Here is a 23318-nt window from a genome sequence, read left to right as displayed (position 1 = left end):
CTGTTTATCTGAATTATGTGTTTTACACCAGCCATCTAGAGTGCTTAGATCTTCTGGTCAGTTGTCTCTTGTTGTCCCTTATACCAAGTGTAAAACTAAGGGTGGGCAGAGCTTTTACAGCTGCTGCTCCTCACCTGTGGAACTCTTTACCTCATCACATAAAGGAGTCATCTACATTTGAACTTTTCAAAACGAGTTTAAAGACTCATTTCTATTCACTTGCATTCCGTGACCTTCAGTAATACTGATGGTTTCCTCATTGTGATTATGTAGCATTACTTTTATTTATTATTTATTTTATTTATGTTCATTTATTTTATTTCTATTTGTTATTTATGTTAACTGTATGTTTTTCTTTTATTCTATAATTGTAAAGTACTTTGGCCACAGCATTCTTATGTTGTTTTAAATGTGCTATATAAATAAAATTGACATTGACATATACACTTTTAACAGGATATGAGCTGGAAAACAAATGTATATGTAAAGTCTAGATTATTTAAAGTAGAAGTGCATGAGACTATACAGTGACTGCTGCTAATCTGATCCAAGTATAGTATAAGCCAAGTTATTAATGCAACAGCAAATTCCTGTTCAGCTTAATTGACAAAAAGATATTTAAAATAACTTATAACATAATTATAAGGTATATAATGTAACCTTTTTTTGTGTTGCCTGATTGGCATAACACAAGGACTTCTTTGAACTCAAGTAAACATGCATCCCAGCCCTATACTAGGAAACATTCTGAAATTAAATTAATTTCTGAATCCTTCTCCTATGATATTTTATAGATCAAATGCCTCATAATCTCTCAAGTTCAGTTCTCTGCAACTTGACACACTTTTACTTTTCTGTTGTGCAACACAATACAGGATAAGTGTGCATTACAAGATGATTCAAGCTTTGATATTACAAAAAGTATTGCCTATACTCAATAATATGTTATGTGAAATATGTTATTTTGAAAAGACTAGCATTCTTTTTAACAGTGTCAGTATGGTCATGGCCAATTCAATACTCTGCTCATTGCATTTGACCCAAAGAGTTGGTGAAAAGATCAAGATGCAAACTTTCAAAAACCAACCCACCCTTTACCATTTCACTTAATAAAACTGCTCTACTTGATCTGCTTTCTATTCCATTGGTCATTATTGACTCCCCATGATACGCTATAGAAAGCAAAAAATGCAGCTAATGCAAACCTATCACACTCATCATAAACTTTTTATATATTCATCACTCTGTTGCGGGGAACTGAGAACAAACAATAGCTGATATGGCACCCTTGTACTTTAAGTCCCAGATATTTATGAAATGCTCAAAAGTATTGAACATGTACACACTGTACATACTTTAACGCTATTCATAGTAATTCTGATTACAGCATATGTAGTTAGAATTAACACCAAAACATCAACACTTTAACTATAAAGGTCTCAACACTGGGATTTTAACACTCTTGATTATCTGTGATAATGCACAAAGCAAAGTCATTTATTTTATAGATATTTGGATGGGGATTGGGAAGAGAGAGATGTTCCTGTTCTATTTTGTAGGAGTCAGTGGTTAGAAGACTCAAAAGCGTTGTTTGGCAGATTATTACATGTACCTAGATGTTGTACTGTATCTACATTTTTTGCTTGTTTTATTTATATAAAAACATAGCATATTAAAGTTAAAATTAATCAAATTAAATTCCCACATCAGTTTCATAGGCAAATAAGGAAATGCATTTGAATATTCATTGTTGTAAATAGAATTCATATACAAATCTTGATAGCTCAACCAAAAACTTTATAATGTAGGTTGTATTGATTCCCTTGCATAAATAGGAATTATTGAAAATATTATTTATGTTTTGTTGTCGAATATTGATTGTAGCTCAGTGTTTAATATAATTTGTTCATGATTTAGCAGGAAATTGAACTCTTAACTGAGCATGAGATAATGCCTTTTTAAAGTGGCCATCATTAATCGCAACTTTAATTAGAAATTTGAAAATGTTTCTGCCAGTCTTTATTAGGTTGTGTCTTGCTAACATATAGTATACATTTTACTAAAGCCTTGGGGAATTAGTGACCTCATTTCAGATCCTAGGATGAGTTCATAAAGTACCTAACTTGAAAGCTGATTAATATCCTGGTAGGACTATGTGTTTTAAGTAATTAGGGACAGACAATTAAAACAGTATGTTAACACTAGAATTCTTGAAGCCTACGAAAAAACTCGTAATCCCGGCCCACCAAAAATCCCTTCACACCTCTCCATCAGTGTCTTTCTTTTTGTAAATGTGTCTATCAGCATAAGCAGCACGCAGCCTGCTATCCCTTCCCCTTTACCAACAGAGCTCATCTCGGGGTGAAGTTGTCCCAGCTCAAGTCAAGGCTCCTTATCTGCATGTGTGGTGCCTGGAATTATATAGAGTAAATATATCATAATTTGGAGTACATACATTTCATGTGTGTTCCGTGTCTACAATGTTTTGTGTAAATTATAGGAAGTGCAAGGCAGGAATCGTTGAACACAACTAAAAAAGAAACGTTTTTCATGTTTTAGTAATAATTGACAAAATGTACACATAAAGTGTGAAGACTGAAGTCCAAATATCAAATAAACACTTTCACAAAAGGTATAACAAAACAAGTGCCTTTTTATTCAAGAATATAACCGAAGAAAAAGAAATTACTCATTTTACATGTTGCTGTAAAAGTGTAAAAACTGAAGCCCAAATATCAATCAACACATCCTATGACAGTGCCAGCTTTAAAGTCACTGAGCTCATCAATATTACCCATTCTATTGCCAGTGTGTGTCAGTGCAGATTGCATTGATATGTGCTTGATTCTTATGCACCTGTGTGACGATGCGGGTTCAGCTTCATGCTTCCATCGTTGTTCGGGAGCCCTTGAACCCAACACCATCGGTAATGCTACCGATGTGCTAGACAGTGAGGCAATAACAATAGAGCAAGGAGATGATGAAAAAGTGCACAGTGCTTTTATTTAAAATCCAAAAAAACAAAACGGTGTTTCAAATAAATAGTGCAGTGATTCAAAAGATCTTAATTAAATAAATAATCCATTAAAATGAAAGTGAAGTGGATTTTAAAACACTAGAAAAATCTTAAAACAATGCGGTTAAAATGTTCATCAGGAAGCAGTCCTTAAAATCAATGACAAGCCCGGTGTCTCTTTCAAATTAGCGTCTCGCCTGCTTCTCCTGGTTGGGCTTTATAGCAGGCGAGGCGCTCTCTCTGCAACTGACCTTCTCCGTGCCTGCTGCTGCTGTCAATTGCCTTACCGATCCTTGGCTCCGGTTGGCTCCTCCAGACAGCTACTTAGGATTCCCCTAACAGCCAAGGCTCTCACGTTGGGGACACCACGTCCTAAATCCCGACTTCTGCGGAGAGTACTGCGCCTTCCGGTCACTCCCGCCCTTCGAAACAAACTCTGCGGGAGCGACCACAACCACTACTTCTCCCCGGTGTTGGCCAAACATCCAGGCTGCCTATTCAGCTGCCACAAGCTTGCTGTCGCTCGCTTTCTGCTGCACCAACTAGCTCTCTCTCCTCACTGCTTCCTGCTTCCTTCCTGCAACCTCCGTTTCCTTCTTTCTCTCATTCCGTTTTCCATCCTCCTAACCGACTCGCGCTTCTTTATATTGAGAGGGGCCATAGCAGCTGCAGCACATTAGCAGCCTCAGGAACAATCACGGATGTGGGCAGTCCCTCACCTGTGCACTAGGTGAGAAACGCCCACACCGCAGATCGACCCGAGATCTGCTACAGCCACCATGCCCCCTCACTAAGCCGCGAGCGCAGTGATTATTTATTTCAAAACAACTGGCCCTTGCTGAGAGGGCTGTGGACCCGCTATACCATATTCCACCCCCCATAAGACTCCAGTTTCATGGGAAGGCTCCACACCACTGCCAACCCAGTGCAACTGGAGCTCCGGTCCACAGCTCGCCCACTCTACACTGCACTAAAACAAATAATCTCACAATAAAACCAACCCAAGCCCCTTCATAAAAACAAGACATTAAAAGAATAAGAACTTTAAAAGACATAAAAAAACCAACAATAAATAAATGCCCATAAAAAGCTCTGTCCATAAAATGTCCTCCTTTGGCTTGGGTCCATAGGTTCTTTTCAAAGGTCTGTCACCAATCCCACTTGCTGCTTTGTCTCCTCTTCTGTCCTCACTGCTAGCTCATCCCACCGCTGCCACCAAAATGTGACGATGCGGGTTCTAGGGCTCCCGAACAGCGATGGGAACATGGAGCAGAACCCGCATCATTACAACCTGTTAATAATGGGTGTAGCTGCAACACCTTTTGGGCATTCTACAAATTGTCCTTAAGAAATTTAGACTAAGCTGTGGACTCCTTGCTTGAATAAGCTGCGTTTTCCAAACAAGGCTTATTTGGTTCCACAAATGCCAAGTGTTTCTTGTTAACTGAACTTGGCAATCCTTGATTATGTACTCTCTTGTGAAATTTAAGGATTTCTGATAACAGATCATCAAAAACCTAGATTGGAGCTCAAAAAGCACAGATGAATGTGCAAAATTTGCAGATTGCGTACCTGTAACTTTAAGAGTGAAACTGTATTGATGTATGGTGTATTATGGGATAGCTTTGAAAAATTTAAAGTTTTGTTTAATTGTCATAAAATAGAAGAACATGCAGCAGTAACCAGGTTCCCATCCAAGGAGTTTTTGTGAAAACATATTTAGCGCTTCAAATTTTAGCTGATGGAAATGCTATTTATCGATAAAATGTTGTACATGTCGACATAATATTTTTCCGTTTAACTTTACCGCATAAATTCCATATGGATACTTCAGATGTCGCAAAAACTACATTGGAAACACTTTTTGTCGGAAAAAAAGGGCTTTAACGCAAATGTGTCACATGATACATTTTCATCACGTGCAATCAAAACGAGAATAACGGAGCGGTTCGCATGGTCTGATGAAGAGCCTCGTTATTTCTCGTGATGAGCCAATGCAGTAGCGGATAGGCTGGGTCTCCTGCTACTAAAAGGGGTACCCAAACTCCCTCCACATCAACTGTAGCCTGGGGGTGTCTCTCAGGATGTCTAAATAATACAAAAAATAATACAAAAACTGCAAAGGTAATTTACTGTGCCAGTCAAAATATTTAATAAACAGTGTGTTTCATTATCTAAACATTTTTTCTTATTATTAAATGGCAGGTGTTTTAGCATATATGAGAAATTCTCTCATTAATATTAACTTTAGTTTTTTTGATTAAACGTCGTTATTTTGTATTAATTCAAATTTCAGTTTTAATTAAAAACCTTAAGGGAAGCAGGTTACAGTACTAATTCAGTTGTTATCGCACTGAGAAGGGATGTTGAAAGGTAGGCTCACCTGTACAGATCCGATGCTGCAAACACAGCTGCATCATGGGCACTTCCAGGAGTGCCAACGCAAATGTCTCGTATCATGCACCTGTCATCAACAAGGACCCGGAGAACAATAGACGGCCACCCTTTGCGATTAATGTAATCGCGGTAGCCTTCCGTTGGGGGAAGAATAGGCACATGCGTGCCATCCAGCGCACTGTAAATATGTGGCACAAGATGCACCAAGGAATTGCGGTATGCAATTTCATTGGCCTCCGCTACAGTCGGAAGTCTGATATAACGCTGCATTAATTTTTTTTTAATAGCGGTGCACACAGCATATACACATTGATGGACGGTAGTTTTACTATCCCCGAAAGTTTCTCCAACTACTCTATACTCGGTGCAGGTTGCCAGCTTGTAAAGGGCGATGGCAATCCGCTTTTGGGTTGGAACCAGTGGTCGGTAGCACCCTGTGATTGGCGCAACATCAGGACTGATGAATCCACACAACATCTCAAACGTCGGCCGTGCCATTCTAAAATGTTGCAGCCAGAGATTTTCTGTGAAGTGTCTCTCCACCACCTCCTCCCAGAAGGTCTTATTTCGTCGTCTCTCCCATACCCGTGGGTTTCGTCGCACTGGGGTACTTTCTTCAAGCTCTAGGGCTATCGGACAAGGAACTGCTTCATTCTGCTTTCGTCTTCGGATATTATATACAATTCCAATTATTTGTGAAACTGAAATAACAGTAAGCTGGCAAATTTCAAAAAACTGTCTGAATAATCTCTCCATTTCTTTGTTTCTTTGTTTAGTGGAGGGGGTGTAACGTGGAAAACAAAAGGTAGATAATTTGCAAAATACACAAAATTATGTATGGAAATGGCTCAAAGGCAGATTTTTTTTCGCGATACAACAAAACTTATGCGACAGTTCGTTTTGGGGGGGGTGACTTCATCACACACACCATTTTATCGATAAAAAGACAGTTGGGTGGAAACAGGCTGGAGATAGCAAATTTCGCACATTTTTTTACGTATATTCTGTTTGTCGATAACAAAACGTCGCAAAAAACTGGATGGAAACTTGGCTAGTGACAAGTGGGGGTCCTTTCAGCTCCTGGATCAAGAATAACACATAAAGCAAACGTGTCTTCTATTAGGAAAGCTGGAGAGGCTGTGAGGAAAGTCAGACCAGTGTCGAAGTACATTACAGTTCTGAATTTGTGCATTGCGTAGTTAAATATCAGTGGTACTATTCACATTAAAAACTAAACTTATTAATTTGTGAATGTCATATGAATCTCATACACTTAAAACAAGTATTCAGTAGCAATAAGTGCATTTGGTAACAACTGAAAATTTTATACAAGAACATACTTCAGAATTCCTATAAATATTTATATGGAAACATTCATTGCACATTTAGCAAAAAAAAGAAAGCTGCTTCCCCAGTATCACTCCTGCTAAAGGTGTTTGCCCTCATCGGAATGTCAGATTAAACAATACGACTGGTTGTACACATCATTATCATTTAAAAGCATTGGCCTGTGCATTGATGCTACAGAATTCTTTGTTTTGCATATTTGGTCTGTAATTAGCTTGGCAGTGCCGTTATTCACACACAGACTATTGAACTTAAGATGTGTGTGAGGCTTAAATAACATTATCTAATGCCAATGATACAGCTTTGGATATATGCATTTTACAGAAATTTACTTGCCAGAAAAAAAAATCAAATTGCTACAAACTACTTGGACTCTGTTCAGACATTTGCTGTGGTGAGTTAACTTTTCAGTTTCTGGCTTCAACAAATTACATCTAAAGTTGTCTATGCCATGCTGCCCTTTTAACAATTTGTTACAGAGGTGCCTCATTCATTGGGTTTTCGAAGAGTAGACATGCCATGCATGATCACACAGGGTTTTTGAAATCGAAACACTTTTTAATGAATTAAATGTAACCACAAACATCGCTACTAAAGTCATGATTATGAATACCAGACCAGAAAAATTTTGTAATGAATGTTTTAGTTTTACAGTATCTCTATTATAAAAAAAAAAAAATCTTATAACAACACTTTTTTCCTGGAGACGAGACCAGATCTTTGGAAGATTGACAGAGAGACACTTTCACATCCCGCGAAACTGACAAGCCACGTCATACTTGCAACCTTTCGAAGCAAGTCTTGTGATACACATGCAGAGCAGGTTAGAGACAATGGAAGTAGGAAAATTTGGAAGTCTAATTAAAAAATAAGAGTAAAGATCGCGTTAGTGCAGAACAAAAGGAAAATATCATTTTTTGAAATAACAGAGCAGTGAAAAGAGATTACATAGTGTTTGAGGATGTCAGGTGGCTGTACAAGCTTTTAAACTTTCAAAGCGCCACACAAAATGCAGATCACGCGACACGTGATACAATGTTTCCCATTGTATCACCATTTGAGGGGTTTCGGAGGAGCGGTCACGTCTCCTTGGGATGCGTTCAGCCCCCCCTCTTCACAGCGCCGTATGGCACTGGCGGCTAGTTGAGGGGTTGATGAGAGAAGCAAGCAGGAGGTGAAGCCCCCTAGCTATCATAAATTATAGAAAATTTTATATTTTTAATATTTCACTACCAGAAAAATACAATACAGACATTTATAAAAATAATGAGGTTGAATGCATTTTACAGTCATATGAATAAGTTTGAGAACCCCTCTCAGCCTGCATAGTAATTTACTCTACTTTTAACAAAAAAGATAAGTGGTATGTCTCATTTCCTCGGAACATCTGAGTACTGGGGTGTTTTCCGAACAGAGATTTTTAGTGAAGCAGTATTTAGTTGTATGAAATTGAATCAAATGTAAAAAACTGGCTGTGCAAATATTTGGGTACCCTTGTAGTTTTGTTGATTTGAATGTATGTAACTGCTCATTACTGAATACTTGCAACACCAAATTGGTTGGATTAGCTCGTTCAGCCTTGAACTTCATAGACAGGTGTGTCCAATCATGAGAAAAGGTATTTAACACTAGAATTACCAATGCCTACGAAAAAACTCGTAAATTCAGCCCACCTTAAATCCGTTCTCACCTCTCCATCAGCGTTTTTTGTCCTGTAAATGTGCCAATAAAGACAAGCAGCCTGCTATTCCATCCCCCCACCAAGACAAGCAGCCTCCTATTCCATCCCCCCACCACCGCAGAGCGTGCACAAAGTTCTTCCTAGAGTGAAGTGCTGGAGTTTGAGTGGAAATAATGAAATGCATGTGTTCCAAATAACAATCTATTATTTCCGCTCTAAAACTCCACCACTTCACTCCCAGATAATCAAGGCATGAGCTGGGCGAACTTTGCGCACATTCTGCGGCGGAAGGGGAATGGAATAGCAGGCTACTTGCTACTTGTCTTTATCGGCACATTTATAGGACAAAAGATGCTGACAGAGAGGTGCAAAGGGATTTAAGGTGGGCCAGATTTACAAGTTTTTTCGTAGGCTTTGGTAACAACAACAACAACAACAACATTTATTTATATAGCACATTTTCATACAAACAGTAGCTCAAAGTGCTTTACATATTAAAGAATAGAAAAAGGAAAGACACAATTATAAAACAAAATAAATCAACATTAACATCGAATAAGAGTAAGGTTCAATGGCCAGGGGGGACAGAAAAACAAAAAACTCCAGGCGGCTGGAGAAAAAATAAAATCTGTAGGGATTCCAGACCATGAGACCGCCCAGTCCCCTCTGGGCATTCTACCTAACATAAATGAAACAGTCCTCTTTGGATTTAGGATTCTCACGGAAGTGCTTGATGATGATGATGGTCCGTAGACTTCTGCCTTTTAATCCGTCCATCATTGTTTGAGCATCATGAAGCGTTGAGTAGGTGGTGGTGGCCAGGCCACCACCACAAAAAACGGAAAAGAAACAGAAAAGAGAGTAGGGGTCAGTACGATTTTAGAGCCACCATGAATAATTATTTTGAGATTGAACATATAGAGTATCAGGATTAAGTTAAATTACGATTAAAATGAAGTTATAAAAGGCCATGTTAAAGTAATGTGTTTTCAGCAGTGTTTTAAAGTGCTCTACTGTATCAGCCTGGCGAATTCCTATTGGCAGGCTATTCCAGATTTTAGGTGCATAGCAGCAGAAGGCCGCCTCACCACTTCTTTTAAGTTTTGTTCTTGGAATTCTAAGGAGACACTCATTTGAGGATCTGAGGTTACGATTTGGAATATAAGGTGTCAGACATTCCGATATATAAGATGGGGGAGATTATTTAAGGCTTTATAAACCATAAGCAGAATTTTAAAGTCAATCCTGAATGACACAGGTAACCAGTGTAGTGACATTAAAACTGGAGAAATGTGTTTGGATTTTCTTTTCCTAGTTAGGATTCTAGCAGCTGCATTCTGCACTAGTTGCAAGCGATTTATATCTTTTTTGGGTAGTCCTGAGAGGAGTGCATTACAGTAATCTAGTCGACTGAAAACAAACGCGTGAACTAATTTCTCAGCATCTTTCAGTGATATAAGAGGTCTAACTTTACTTATGTTTCTTAAGTGAAAAAATGCTGTCCTAATGATCTGATTAATATGTGATTTAAAATTCAGATTACAGTCAACAATCACCCTAAGCTTTTTACCTCCGTCTTGACTTTTAATCCTAATGTATCCAGTTTATTTCTAATAGCCTCATTGTATCCATTATTGCTGATCACTAAAATTTCAGTTTTCTCTTTATTTAACTTGAGAAAATTACTATTCATCCATTCTGAGATACTAGTCAGACATTCTGTTAGTGAATCAATAGAATCAGGGTCATCAGGTGCTATTGATAAGTACAGCTGTGTGTCATCAGCATAGCTGTGGTAGCTCACGTTGTGCCCTGAGATAATCTGACCTAACGGAAGCATGTAGATTGAGAATAACAGCGGACCCAGGATAGAGCCTTGTGGAACACCATATCGGATATCATGTGTCTTGAGTTGTAATTCCCACAACTAACAAAAAATTTTCTCCCTGTCAGGTAGGATTCAAACCAATTTAAGACTGTGCCAGAGAGGCCCACCCATTGACTAAGGCGATTTCTAAGAATGTTGTGATCAATGGTGTCAAATGCAGCACTCAGATCTAAGAGGATGAGAACAGATAAATGGCCTCTGTCTGCATTTACCCGCAAGTCATTTACTACTTTAACGAGTGCAGTTTCTGTGCTGTGATTTGTTCTAAAACCCGACTGAAATTTATCAAGAATAGCATGTTTATTTAGGTGGTCATTTAACTGCATAATGACTGCCTTCTCCAGAACTTGACTTAAGAAAGGCAGGTTAGAGATGGGTCTAAAATTTTCAAGAGCTGAGGGGTCGAGATTATATTTCTTAAGTAGGGGTTTAACTACAGCAGTCTTAAGACAGTCTGGGAAGACCCCAGTATCTAGTGAGAATTTACTATGTCCAGAACATTATCAATTAGCACGCCTGATACTTCTTTGAAAAACCTTGTTGGTATTGGATCAAGGACGCAGGTGGAGGATTTTAATTGAGAGATTATTTTCTTTAAATCAGTAATTTTATGGGTAGTGGTAATTCTAGTGTTAAAAGAAGTGGTGAGACAGCCTTCTGCTGTTATACACCTGAAATCTGGAATAGCTTACCGATAGAAACTCGCCAGGCTAATACAGTGGAGTACTTTAAAAAAAAAAAACTGCTAAAATCCATTATTTTAACATGGCTTACTCATAGCTTCATTTTAGTGTAACCCTGATATTCTGTATATGCATTTAATTATAATTTTTATCATGGCTCTGCAATCCGTAAAAACTCCTACTTTCTCTACTGTTTTTTCCATTTTTCTGTGGTGGCGATCTGCACCACCACCACCTGATCAAGGCACTATCCAGTCCTTACATTGATGGATTAAAGGCCAGATGTCCACATGACCATCATCATCTAATCCACATGAAGACTGATTTATATCATATACTTTGTTAGGTAGAATGCCCAGGGGGCTGGGCGATCTGCTGGCCTCGGAACCCCTGCAGCTTTTGTTTTTTTTTTCTTCAGTCCCTTGAGCATATTTTTTGTGTTTTTCTGTTGTCCTGGCCATCGGACATTACTTTTATTCTTTGTTACTTAGTATTGCCAAATCTTATTTTTATATTTTTCTTTTTTTCTTCATCTTGAAAATCACATTGAGCTACATCACTTGTGTGAAAACATGCTATATAAATAAATGTTGTTTACTTTCGGTTTGAAGTGAGAAATAATTTGAATCATAGTCTGTCTACAACTTGAATAAAACACTAGCAATTTCATGATGTGGTCACTCTTCTAAATTATAGTGCTGTATTATACTCTTGCAAACACGTGTAAAGATATAGATAATGATTTTGAAGAAACATTAAGTCCCTGTCCAAACAGAAAACACATTTTTATAGTCTTCTGTACAAAGAAAATCAAAATCTCCAAGAAAGTGCTGAGGTAAATCTCATAGCTAATATTTGATCACATAAATTCTCTTTAAATACCATTTTTGGCTCAGGTTGACAATTTGAATCAACCTGCCCTTATTTATTTTTTTTAACATATTAATGCAGCAAATGCACATTGCAAGCTTATTTACTGAAATTATAGTTTAGGCTTTCCAGGCTAAAGATCATCGTCTAAAGATAAATATGCACATTTTTTTATGTTTGGCCAGAAAATAACATTGGAGATTAAAATGCTAAAATTTTGCAATGTGGCACTTGAAAATAAGATTGCAGTTATTGTGAATAAAATAAAACTAGAATTGGAGAATTTTTGGACAGTACCTAATTAGTTTTATAGTGACATTATGTTAAAACTTGATCTCTTTTAAAATTAAAAATGAATTAGAAATATTGTTTGCAGAACAATTAGCTTCATTTTGAAAGTTAATATCTATGAAAGAATTCAATATCCTATCATATCCATAACCTAAATGCTTCTAACTCTAATGAGCATGCATTATTAAACTGGAAGATGTTATAAAAATGTTTTTCAAAGATCCGCTTCTTTTATCAAGTAATTAAATTTTGCACCAAGTCCAGATTAACTAATGTTAATAGTTCCATTGTCAACATTATACTACTGTAAATGTTCGTTTTTGTTTGTTTTGATCATCAAAGACAAAATGATTACATTGTTTCTTTTTTTGTATGAAGCTTTTCACTGAGTGCAGGGTTCTAATGATTAAAGTGTTTATGTTTAAATTGTTCAGGTTTAAACATGTATGTTCTTTGAACATTAACATTTCCTTAATTGTTAGCTCAGTTTTTTCCCAGATATTTTCCATATCTCCATAATGGAGCACATGGGGTCAGTGATACAAGGCTCTTATGTTTCCTTGAATTACATTGTACCAGGCAAATTGCTTTTAGGATTCTAAAGGTTGGTGGGGATAAATAGTTGTTGAAGTAGATTATGAAATAAATATATAGAACTTTTCAACTCTGTAGATAATATTATTGCAAATGCTAAGATTTTTTTTTCTCCATTTAGGGAAGTATATCATACAAAACGCATGCAGCATGTTATCTGTGTCAAATGGTCCATGGACAACAAGTATATTTTGAGTGGCTCTGATGAAATGAACATTCGTTTGTGGAAGGCAAATGCTTCTGAGAAACTGGGTGTGGTAAGATATCAAAATATTTTCAAGGAATTTTTTTTCCAAAACCAAGTCATTCAGTGCTGTAGAAAAAAAAATTGTTCCCATCCAAATATATTCTGTTTTTGTGTATTTAGCAGTGAATGGCCTCCGACATTTAGAGAAAAGAATCCTGAGTGAACACAGGGTTTTTTTTTTTTTAATATGAATTTCTTTATTCAAAGAACAAAGTCATCCACACCCCAATCACCTAAATGAAAAGTAATTGCCTGTATAGTTTTAATACTTTGTTGCAGTAGTAATCACAACTAAACACAGAATTTTATTTGATACCAGTCTTTAGCATCACTTTTGTGAAAGTTTATCACACTCTTTGTAGAACTGGTTTAATTTCATCACATTGGTAGGCTTGTGAGCATAAACTGTTAGGTCCTGCCACAGTATCTTTAATTGGGTTCAAGTCAGGATTTTGAGTATTCCACTGCAATACTAATTTTGTATCTTCAAAGCTATTAATTTGTGTTTTGGGACATTGTTCTGCTGCATAACCCTGTTATGCTTTGGCCTTAGATCACAGACAGATGACTGGACATTGTTCTTATAAATATTTTGGTAAAGTGCCAAATTCATGTTTCCTTCTGTAACATGTGCCATTATTGGTCTTGAGACAGCAAAGCTTCCTGCAACCTCAAACTACCATTCCCATGATTTATTGTAGGTATGGTATAATTACTGGATGCCAGACACCATGGGGCCTTTGTTATCCAAACCTAGCTTGTCTGTTCATTGGACGTTATTCCTAAAGTCTTGGGGATCATCTAATTGTTTCTTGGCAAATTAGAGATTAACATTGTTGATATTCTTTGATAGTAAAGGTCTCCAGCAGGCTACTCTTACATGAATCACATTTTTTTTTATTGGTCTGTTTCTTATTGTCAAGTCTGGCTGGGTTCAGTCAGCTAAGTCTAATTATAAAGCATCATACTGTATGAGTGAGTAAGGGGGTAATTGCCTTTTCAGACAGACAGACAGTACAGGTGCAGGATAGCCTTACTACTTCAATTTACTTGAGTTCCCTTTATCTAATATTAAATTTAGTTTAAAGATCTGAAGCCATTCATTGTGACAAATATAGAAAAATAGAATATTTTTATTTATTAAGAGGTAGTCCTAAAAGTTTAAAATATAGTGAAAAATGTTTGAAATAACTAATGCAAAAATTGAAATCATAGTAAAAGTTTTCTTTTTTTCTTCCAACATTTTGAAATATGTTACGTTATTTTTACAGTGCAGCAAGTTTTTAACCATCAGTGAAGCTGTCACTTTGTTTTTCATTTTTGTTACAAATAAATTGAACTGCACTCAATTTGAGTAAAGCAAATTGTGATATTTATGTTTTGAGCATTTTTGGAAAGTTGTGTGTTTTATGCATTTATGCTAAACATTTTGTGGACATTGTAACTTGAAAACAGACAGACCAATTCTCATGAAATTTTGTGGAAACTCGCACTTGTTGTCTTTGGAATTGAGATCTTGGGTTGAATCCAATGATTCACCTTCAAGTCTTTAACATCACTGTTGGGAAATTATATCTTATACTTTCTCATCTTATATTATATTATAATAGGAGGCTTCAAGCACGGAGATGCAGGCGCTCCTCCGAAACCCCTGTTAAATGGTGATACAATGGGGGTTGAATACTTTTTTTTTTATTTTATGTAAAAACCTCCTCTTTGCTCGATCAGCTGCTGTTTGCTGCTGCTGCCATGCCGCATGATCTGGACTTTGCTCGCCTACCAGCCAATGGTATGCACCATTGTGAAGTGGGCTGAACGATTTCTATCACACTGAATGAGCACCTGACAGTGTACTTTCTTACACCAATATATGTTCCTCCATGGATAAGCTCGCGAGAATGATCCCCTCTATTGAGCCACTAATGTGGTTAAGGCGGCTTTTGTTTCTGCCCCTCTTAAATGGTGATACAATGGGAAACAATACAATGGGAAACAAAGAACAGCTGTGTTTTTTTTTTGTTTTTTTTTTTTAACCTCCTCTTTGCTCGATCATCTGCTGTTTGGCTGCTGCTGCCGTGCTGCGTGATCTGCATTTTGTGCGGCACTTCAAACATTTAAAAGCCTGTACAGCACCCGTCCTTTTGTCTCACTGCCTTGTCTCTCCTGTTCCCCAGACATCCATAAACACTATGCGATCTCATTTCGCTGTTCTGTTATTTCACCAAGTAATATTTTCAGTTTATTTGTGCTTATGTGATCTTTACTCTCATTTTTTTGAGACTTTCGAATTTTCCTATTTCCATTATCTCTAACCTGCTCTGCATGTGTATCACAGGACTTACTTCCAAAGTTTGTAAGTATGACGTGACTTGTCTGTCTCGCGGGACATGAATGTGTCTCTCTTCAAAAGATCACGTCTCGTTGCAGGAAAAATTCATTTTATATATATATATATATTAGATTAGATTATATTTGTAGAATTGGTTTAATTTCAAGCTTTTAAGTTTTAGAGTTTTTAAAACTGTTCCCAACAATTCATAAATTCACAAAAGTTGACCCATGCATTTAGTATTTTCTTTTAAGGACTTTTGTGAATTTTGAGTTTGAGCTTTGCTTTTTAAGTTAGTCACAGCAGCTAATTACAAAGATAGACTGAATTCATTTTTACCTTTAAAAAAATTGCCACGATATATTTGCCTTTTAAATGAACTAAAATGTGAAAAAAACTTTATTGGTGTATATATTTTGGTAAATCTACAGTGTATCCTGTACCCATTAAAGGTGTAGAAAATACCATTTGCTGGCCACATCATTATCTGCAATATCTACTTTTATCTTTAGATTTTTTTATTAATCTAAGTAGAAAGTAGTTATTATAGAACACTGACTGAAATCTGGTGAATTGAATTGCAATTCCTGAAACATTGGATTTAAATCTTTCTGTTTCTCACATTAATACCTGTTGCAGATTAATTTCTAAAAAGACTAGAGAAATAATGGTAACTGCTTTGATCTGAATTTAGAAAAGTGCTCCTTGATACAAAACTGAAAGATGTGCCAGCAAGCTCTTCACAGGGCCAACGAGAGCTAGCACGTGATTTGAAACCTGTCTCATTCAAACATCAGCAGGAAACAATTGGTCAAAGGGAAACCGAATCAATATCCAAACAAGAGTTGCACAGTTCCTATTCGCTTATGATTTTCCAGCTTTGTGTCTATAATCGTGCATTTTAACTAAATGTCATGCTTTAAAAGAGGTTAATACTGTGCAATATTATTTGCGTAATATACCGGAATAAAGTATGGCACATGTGTGAGTTTTGGTAGCACTGGGAAACGGAGAAAATTGCAAACATGTAGGGTTTAGTCAACTCTGTGCTGAAACTGTGCTTGTATGCTTGTACATGTGAAGGAAAACTGGTTACTGCTTCCCCCAAAAATCTTGATGATTGTTCTCCACACAGTCCTCGTGGTGGGGAGAGTAATATGTCTCAGCAGAGACTACACTAGGGCTGAGCCAATATCGTCCACAATATTGTCCAAAACTGATTGGCTAAACACATCGCTGTTGTAAATAAAAATTGAAGATATTTCTACAAATGTTTGGAGCCATTCGACAAAGTGCCAAACTACAGCCATAACATTTTTTTTTCTCTTTTAATCTTGTATTTCTCACAAGAAAGCTGCCTGGCACAGGGATTTGCAGCAGGAGACGTGTGAGATTCCAGTGCTATACTAGTTTAGGAGGATTGCACTGTAGCTGAGGGAATGCAGCCTGATACATTAAATATAAATGGTAAGAGCACAGATGTAATTGTAGCACCGCCCCACTTCTGTGCTCGCAGACTCCTGAGTGCTCATAGTTTCTCTCTCCTACATCTTTTTAATAGATCACTGTCCTTAAAATGATAGCTCACTGTGGCCCCACAAGTTGGTATTCTTTTGTGACTTTGGCAAATTTGCCTCATTTCTGTGATGGAATGTCACCTTATACTATGAATGACTGATCACCCAGGCTAATGTGGCTTGTCAGTGATGTTATATTTTTCATTCATGACCTGTTTTCCTAACCTGCATATCCTGGATAGGGTCATTGGGCAGGTGGAGCCTATCTTTGTGGTTTTACATTTAACATAACCCAATGCAATGAGATTCAGGGGAAGAACAAGGAAAGTGGTAGTGTAGTTATGCTTGTAGGGACCACAACCTTTGATTTGAAAGTTAGTGTATCGCACGAATAGTCATATTTTTAGAATGGGTGGGGAAACTCCTTATAGCACCCATAACACATGCACTTCAGAAAAGGCCATCTACCTGAAGCTAAGCATGTTTGGGCCCAGCCAGTATTTGGATGGGAGACCATCTAGGAAAAGCTTTGGTTGCTGCTGGAAGTGGTGTTGCTGAGGCCAGCAAGAGATGTTTACCTTGTGGTCTGAATGTGGATCCCAGTGCAGTGATGTGGTCACTGCTGTAAAAATGGTGCCGTCCTTCGGATGAGATGTAAAACCAAGGTCCTGACTCTTTCTGGTTATGATAGATCCCTGGGCAACCTTTGCAAAGAACAGGGTGTTTACCCGATGTCCAGGCTAAATTGCCTTCTATGACCTAGTCATTCTGGCCCCTAATCATCCCTTGTCTCTCTTTCTCTCTCCCCTTCACCACCTAATAGCTAATGTGTGGTGAGCGTACTGGCGCAATAATGGTAGTGGTTGAAGTGGCTCCCCACTTACTATAAAAAGTGCTTGGAGTAGTGAGAAAAGTGCTACATAAATATTAAGATTATTATTATTATTATTAAGGAGATACATTGAAAACGTTTCAGTTTTACTGAGGTTTCTCTTAATATTATAGGCACATTTAGACACAAAATGGTGAATAAAAAATATCATCCAGTTGTTCATGCCTTGTGTCCGATGATTGCTGGTATAGGCTCCAGCTTCCCTGTGACTCTGCCCTAGATGAGCAGGTTAGGAAATTCATTGGATTTATATACAACAAAATATATAGTTTATATTTATAGTTTTTTGAATCATACAAGGATTTAGGAAAGACACTAGCATTTAAAACCTAGTATCAAACAATAAAATACAAGCTGCAACTTTAAGATATGCAACATTTTCAGAAATCTGGATATTATCTACAAATCTGACTTAATTCAAACATTAAAAAATGATTGCCACCTTACAATACAATAGTGTGGGGTCTAGCAAATCACTGAATATAAGCGAGAGTACAGTTTAAATTTTCGTTTTGTAAATGATCAGTCTGTTGCTGTTTGTAACCAGTTATATAATGTTACTGATTAAAAATATATCTGATATTTGGATGTCGGCACCTTATGATGAGGTGGCACCCATGGACAATTAGTTCCTGTCTTAATTTGTGCTTGATGCTGCTAGAATGCCTTTTATACATCCATAAGCCATAATTTAGGCAAGTTCAAGAAATGGATGAACTTCTTATAATGTATATGTCACAAACATAATTTCTAATACCATGAGTCATGTCGGGCACAGTTCTTCTTCTAACTTCAGCCTATTCATATACAACAATAACTTTCTGTTATTGATTAATATGAATAACAATAAAATTAAATGTTAGGTGCATCTATTTTATCATTAATAGTTATTAAAATGTAACTACAGCAGAAGTAGTAAGGGTTGTAGCAACCGCAAGATACGGGCACGCGATTCCTACACCACAACCCAAAGGGAAGTGGACGATAATAGAAGGTTAAAGTAGCATTACCATATTCGGTCCTCGGCCCCTCTTGTCCCCTATGCACATTTTTATATAACTGGCAAAAAAATTTCACGCAAAGGAAAGTGGAACTGAAAAATATATTAACATTTACTATTTACATTTACGTGCCTGAATGCTCATTATTGAATCCCTTTCCCAGACCCCCTCCTCAGCGCCCAAATCCGAATCCCCGGTTCGGCGTAGACAATAAACAAAAGAAAATAATAATAAAAAAAATGTTCTCCGAAAACGGCAAAAAAAGAAAAATTTACTTAATCCACATATAAGGAAAAATAAATCCTGCAGTTCAGTTCCTTCCGTAGGGCAGGAGGAAAATGTATGTATGGTTTCATTTCAAGAAAAACCACAGATGTGATGTTTGCTCTGAGGGTGTTAATGGAGAAGGCCAGAAGGAGTTGCATTGCATATTTGTGGACCAGGAGAAAGCATATGACAGGGTGCCTAGAGAGGAGTTGTGGTACTGTATGAGGAAGTCTGGAGTGGCATAGAAGTACGTAAAAGTTATACAGGATATGTACAAGGGCTATGTGACAATGGTGAGGTCTGCGGTAAGCGTGCCGGATGCATTCAGTGTGGAAATGGAATTACATCAGGAATCGGCCCTGAGCCCTTTCTTATTTGCAGTGGTGATGGACCGTTAGACAGACGAGATTAGACAGGAGTCCCCATGGACTATGATGTTTGCTGATGACATTGTGAGCTGTAGCAAGAAAAGGGAGCAGGTTGAGCAGGCCCTGGTGAGGTGGAAGTATGCCCTAGAGAGGAGAGGAGTGAAGGTCAGTAGGAGCAAGACAGAATACATGTGTCTAAATGAGATGGAGGTAAGTGGAATGGTGAGAATGCAGAGAGTAGAGTTGGTGAAGCTGGATAAGTTTTAAATACTTGGAATCAACAGTATAGAGTAATGGGGATTGTGGAAAAGAGGTGAAGAAGAGAGTGCAGATAGGGTGGAATGGGTGGAGAAGAGTGTCAGGAGTAATTTGTGACCGATGGTATCAGCAAAGGTGAAAGGGAAGGTCTATAGGACGGTGGTGAGACCAGTTATGTTATATGGGTTGGAGACAGTGGCACTGACCAGAAAGCAGGAGACAGAGATGGAGGTAGCAGAGTTAAAGATGCTAAAATTTACATTGGGGTGTGACAAGGATGGACAGGATTAGAAATGAGTACATTAGAGCAGGGGTCCCCAACCCCCGGTCTGACAGCCGGGCCGCGAGACTTCCCCCTTCACTGAGGACACTTTTCAGAACACTAGGCGGTCGGGGCTTTGCAGCGGCGCAGAGAGAGGAGAGAGACAGACGTAACAGAGTATTACAACAAAGTATTTTTATGTTTCTGACAGTTTCCCTTATATGACACGAGTCTATAGAAATCTCGTTACTACAAAGTACATTTAGCAGCAACTTTCATTACAATGAAGTGAAAAATCTCGGGTTGCAAACGTATGCGAACTGCTGCATTTGAAGACGATGAAAAAGCCGTGTTTATGTGGTTCAGTGACACTCGTTCAAGAAACATTCCTATTAATGCGACACTCATTCAAGAAAATGTGATGTTTTTAAACTCTCTTGGGACCTCTGACAACTGGACATCACGCTGTGAGCCTGCTGTTTCCCTGCAATGGCAACGGACAAACCATCTTACACAGACGCTGCAATTGCGCTTCGGGATGCACTTCAGTGTGACATTCCCGTTGGGTGGGGGGGATCACTAAAGAGGTCAGAAAAGTCACAATATGAAGAAGAAGAGGAGGACTATTCGGCTTCTGATTGATAACTGTGCTGCCCACAACATACTTTCGCATTTAGATGTTCGCGTTGAATTCCTCCCACCCAATTGCACAGCAGTGCTTCAGCCATTGGGTTTGGGCATCATTCGTACCCTAAAAGTGTATTATCGCAAGGAAATACTGAGAAAAATTCTCGTCATCATAACTTGTAGACAGGAGAAGATTAAAATAATACGAAAGAAACTATTGAAGCAGCTTCCATTTCCAACATCCTATCTTTGTGAGGCAGCGCTTTCTGCAGTGACAGCAACCAAAATGAGATTACAGAGTAGACTGAACATAAGCAACACACTTCGCGTGTCACTGTCTTCCATCGTCCCCAGATGGGATCGTCTGGTTGCAAGAAAACAAGCTCAGGGCTCCCACTGATTCTGCATTATAAGCTGTATAATTTCTATTACGATATTATATCTTAATTAACTTAGAGAAGAAGGGGCCTGAGTTGCCTTGAAAGCTTGCATGTTGTAATCTTTTTAGTTGACCAATAAAAGGTGTCATTTTGCTTAATTAACTTAATAATAATAGAAATGTAATGTAAATTGTGTATAAAACTGCCCTACGAACCCACCCCTAAAATGTATAATGTATTATTATTATTATTATTATTATTATTAGATTTAAGACATAGATTAAAATTGTGTCCTTCAAAAATAAATAGTTTAAGTTGGAAAATGTTATATACTGTAATTAATTCATATGTTATGCAAAATATTACAATCCAGTAGACACATTCTACAGTCAACAACCAGAAATTAACTAAGCACTAATAGTCAATTTAATGTTCCTTTCTCCTTTGCTCACCGCTGACCTGCAGTCTGTGTTTTACCCCCTTTCTTAAGAGCTCTGCTTGTTAAGAAATGGACAAAGAAGACTACTTCCACATGAACAAAATACACATTTTATTCATGAGAAGGTCTATTAATAAACTGTTGGTACGGAGCCTCTCAGACAGAAGTACGTGTCATAAGTCAAGGATGAACGTTCTTAATTTATCTTACAGTACTGTACCTCATCTTCTGGATGGAAGAAATATCAAAGTTTGAAAATTAAAGGAAAAAAAGAGATGGTGCTTTCTTGGCTTGTAGGACATGAACTTATAAAATACTGTATACAGTACATTGCGTAATATATATAAATGCATATAGACATTTTTTGAATGTGGTGTTGGATTTTTAATGATCAATAATCAATAAGACTCCCACCAAGAAGACACCATAAAAATGTGGGATTTAAAAAAGAAATTTTATCCTGGTTAATTATCAGTTTAGCTTTTGTCAATACTGGTAATACAATTTATTAATAAACACAAGGATTATATAAGTATGATAACTGCATATATACTGTATGTTGACATATCAGATGGGAGCAGGTACACTACACAGACAAACATATAAAATATATGCCAGCTATTTACTGGTATTTAGAGTTCTGTTTATTCTCGGCACAAACAGTTTTACAATACCAAGTCTTTATGGAGGATTTCCGATGTTCTGTGGAGTTCTTGCTTTGTTGTTTCTCTGGGTTCAAGTAGAAGATTCTTCTTGTGTTGGAGTGTAGTCTTTCTCCAGGTTCATTCACTTAGTTTGGAAGGTAAGTGGGGGAAGGTGCAGCTAGATGCCTACATCCCTGTTAAATCTGCTTTCTTAACAGGCCTAGTGCCTCATGTATGAACTGTGCATACCCATAAAAACTTGTGTACGCCTGATTCCACGCTCACTTCTTTTCTTTTTTAGATTCACATCCGTGACTCACATTTTATCAAACACACCAAAATTAACTGCATATCATTTACAAATTTAAGGCACTTGATTATAATCATTCTTTAAGAATATAATAGTGCATGGAATGGCCAAACGATTCCAAATACCATAGATGCTTTGCGTTGTTACTGTTAGTGCACCACTGAGAGTTTTTTAACCCATTGTATCTATGTGTGGTATCGTAGCTCTACAGAGGGATGTGTCGAGAGTGGAGAGGGGGTTATCAGGATACAGCTTCCAGCCCTGGAGGTAATTTATAACACGTACTACCTCAGGAAAGCCACCAGCATCTACATGGATTCCACTTACCCATGCCATAGTCTATTTGAACTCCTCCCATTCAGCAAATACTTCAGAGCCTTTCCTGTATAGACCTCAAGGCTAGGGATGGGTATCGTTTAGGTTTTATCCGATACCGGTGCCAAAACGGTGCCGGTGCTTAAACGGTGCTCGAACGGTGCTTAAAAAATAAAGAACACAAACTTAGTCAAAAACCTCTTGCGTTTTTATTTTTCCCAGTAATTTTTTTTAAACAAAATTATAACAAACCTAGCCCTTTCTGTCAATAAAACATAACTTCTTTGGTTGGAACCAGTGCTTAAACAATTGAAAACACAAACTTTGTCATGAAACCTGTGATGTTTAGCAGTTTTTTTGCAAGAAGATAATCATATTAGCCTTTTCTGGAGCTATACGGCATCGCTCTTGGCTGATGGCATGCCCAGCACAAGAGAAAACTCTTTCAGAAGGCGTTGATGACGCTGGGACACATAAATAAAACATATAAACCAGTTCCCAGAATAAACAGAAAATACATTTGAATTTTCATTAATTTTTTTTCTTCCAGATTAAAAAATAAAAACATATAGCTCACCTTTTATTCAATTATAGTTTACTTATAATATTTAGAGAAGACTTACAAAGCTAAGCAGCTATGAACATATTAACCTTTACAGTATTATACAGTCTATTTTTTTATGTAAGAGTAATAC

The 23318-nt window shown here is 37.5% G+C and overlaps 1 protein-coding gene across 2 annotated transcripts in view; it reads left to right on the top strand.

Annotated features, from left to right (window-relative positions):
• dcaf13 (ddb1 and cul4 associated factor 13) overlaps positions 1–23318 on the top strand; it is a 253923-nt gene that overhangs the window by 147953 nt on the left and 82652 nt on the right. For both annotated transcript variants that reach the window (XM_039736440.1, XM_039736439.1), the window contains exon 9: positions 12889–13024. In XM_039736440.1, the coding sequence (XP_039592374.1) occupies positions 12889–13024 (136 nt within the window). The remainder of the gene's footprint in view (positions 1–12888; positions 13025–23318) is intronic.

Source organism: Polypterus senegalus, chromosome 15 (assembly GCF_016835505.1).
Source record: "Polypterus senegalus isolate Bchr_013 chromosome 15, ASM1683550v1, whole genome shotgun sequence".
Classification (NCBI taxonomy): Eukaryota; Metazoa; Chordata; class Cladistia; order Polypteriformes; family Polypteridae; genus Polypterus; species Polypterus senegalus.
This window is presented reverse-complemented; position numbering and strand designations above follow the sequence as displayed.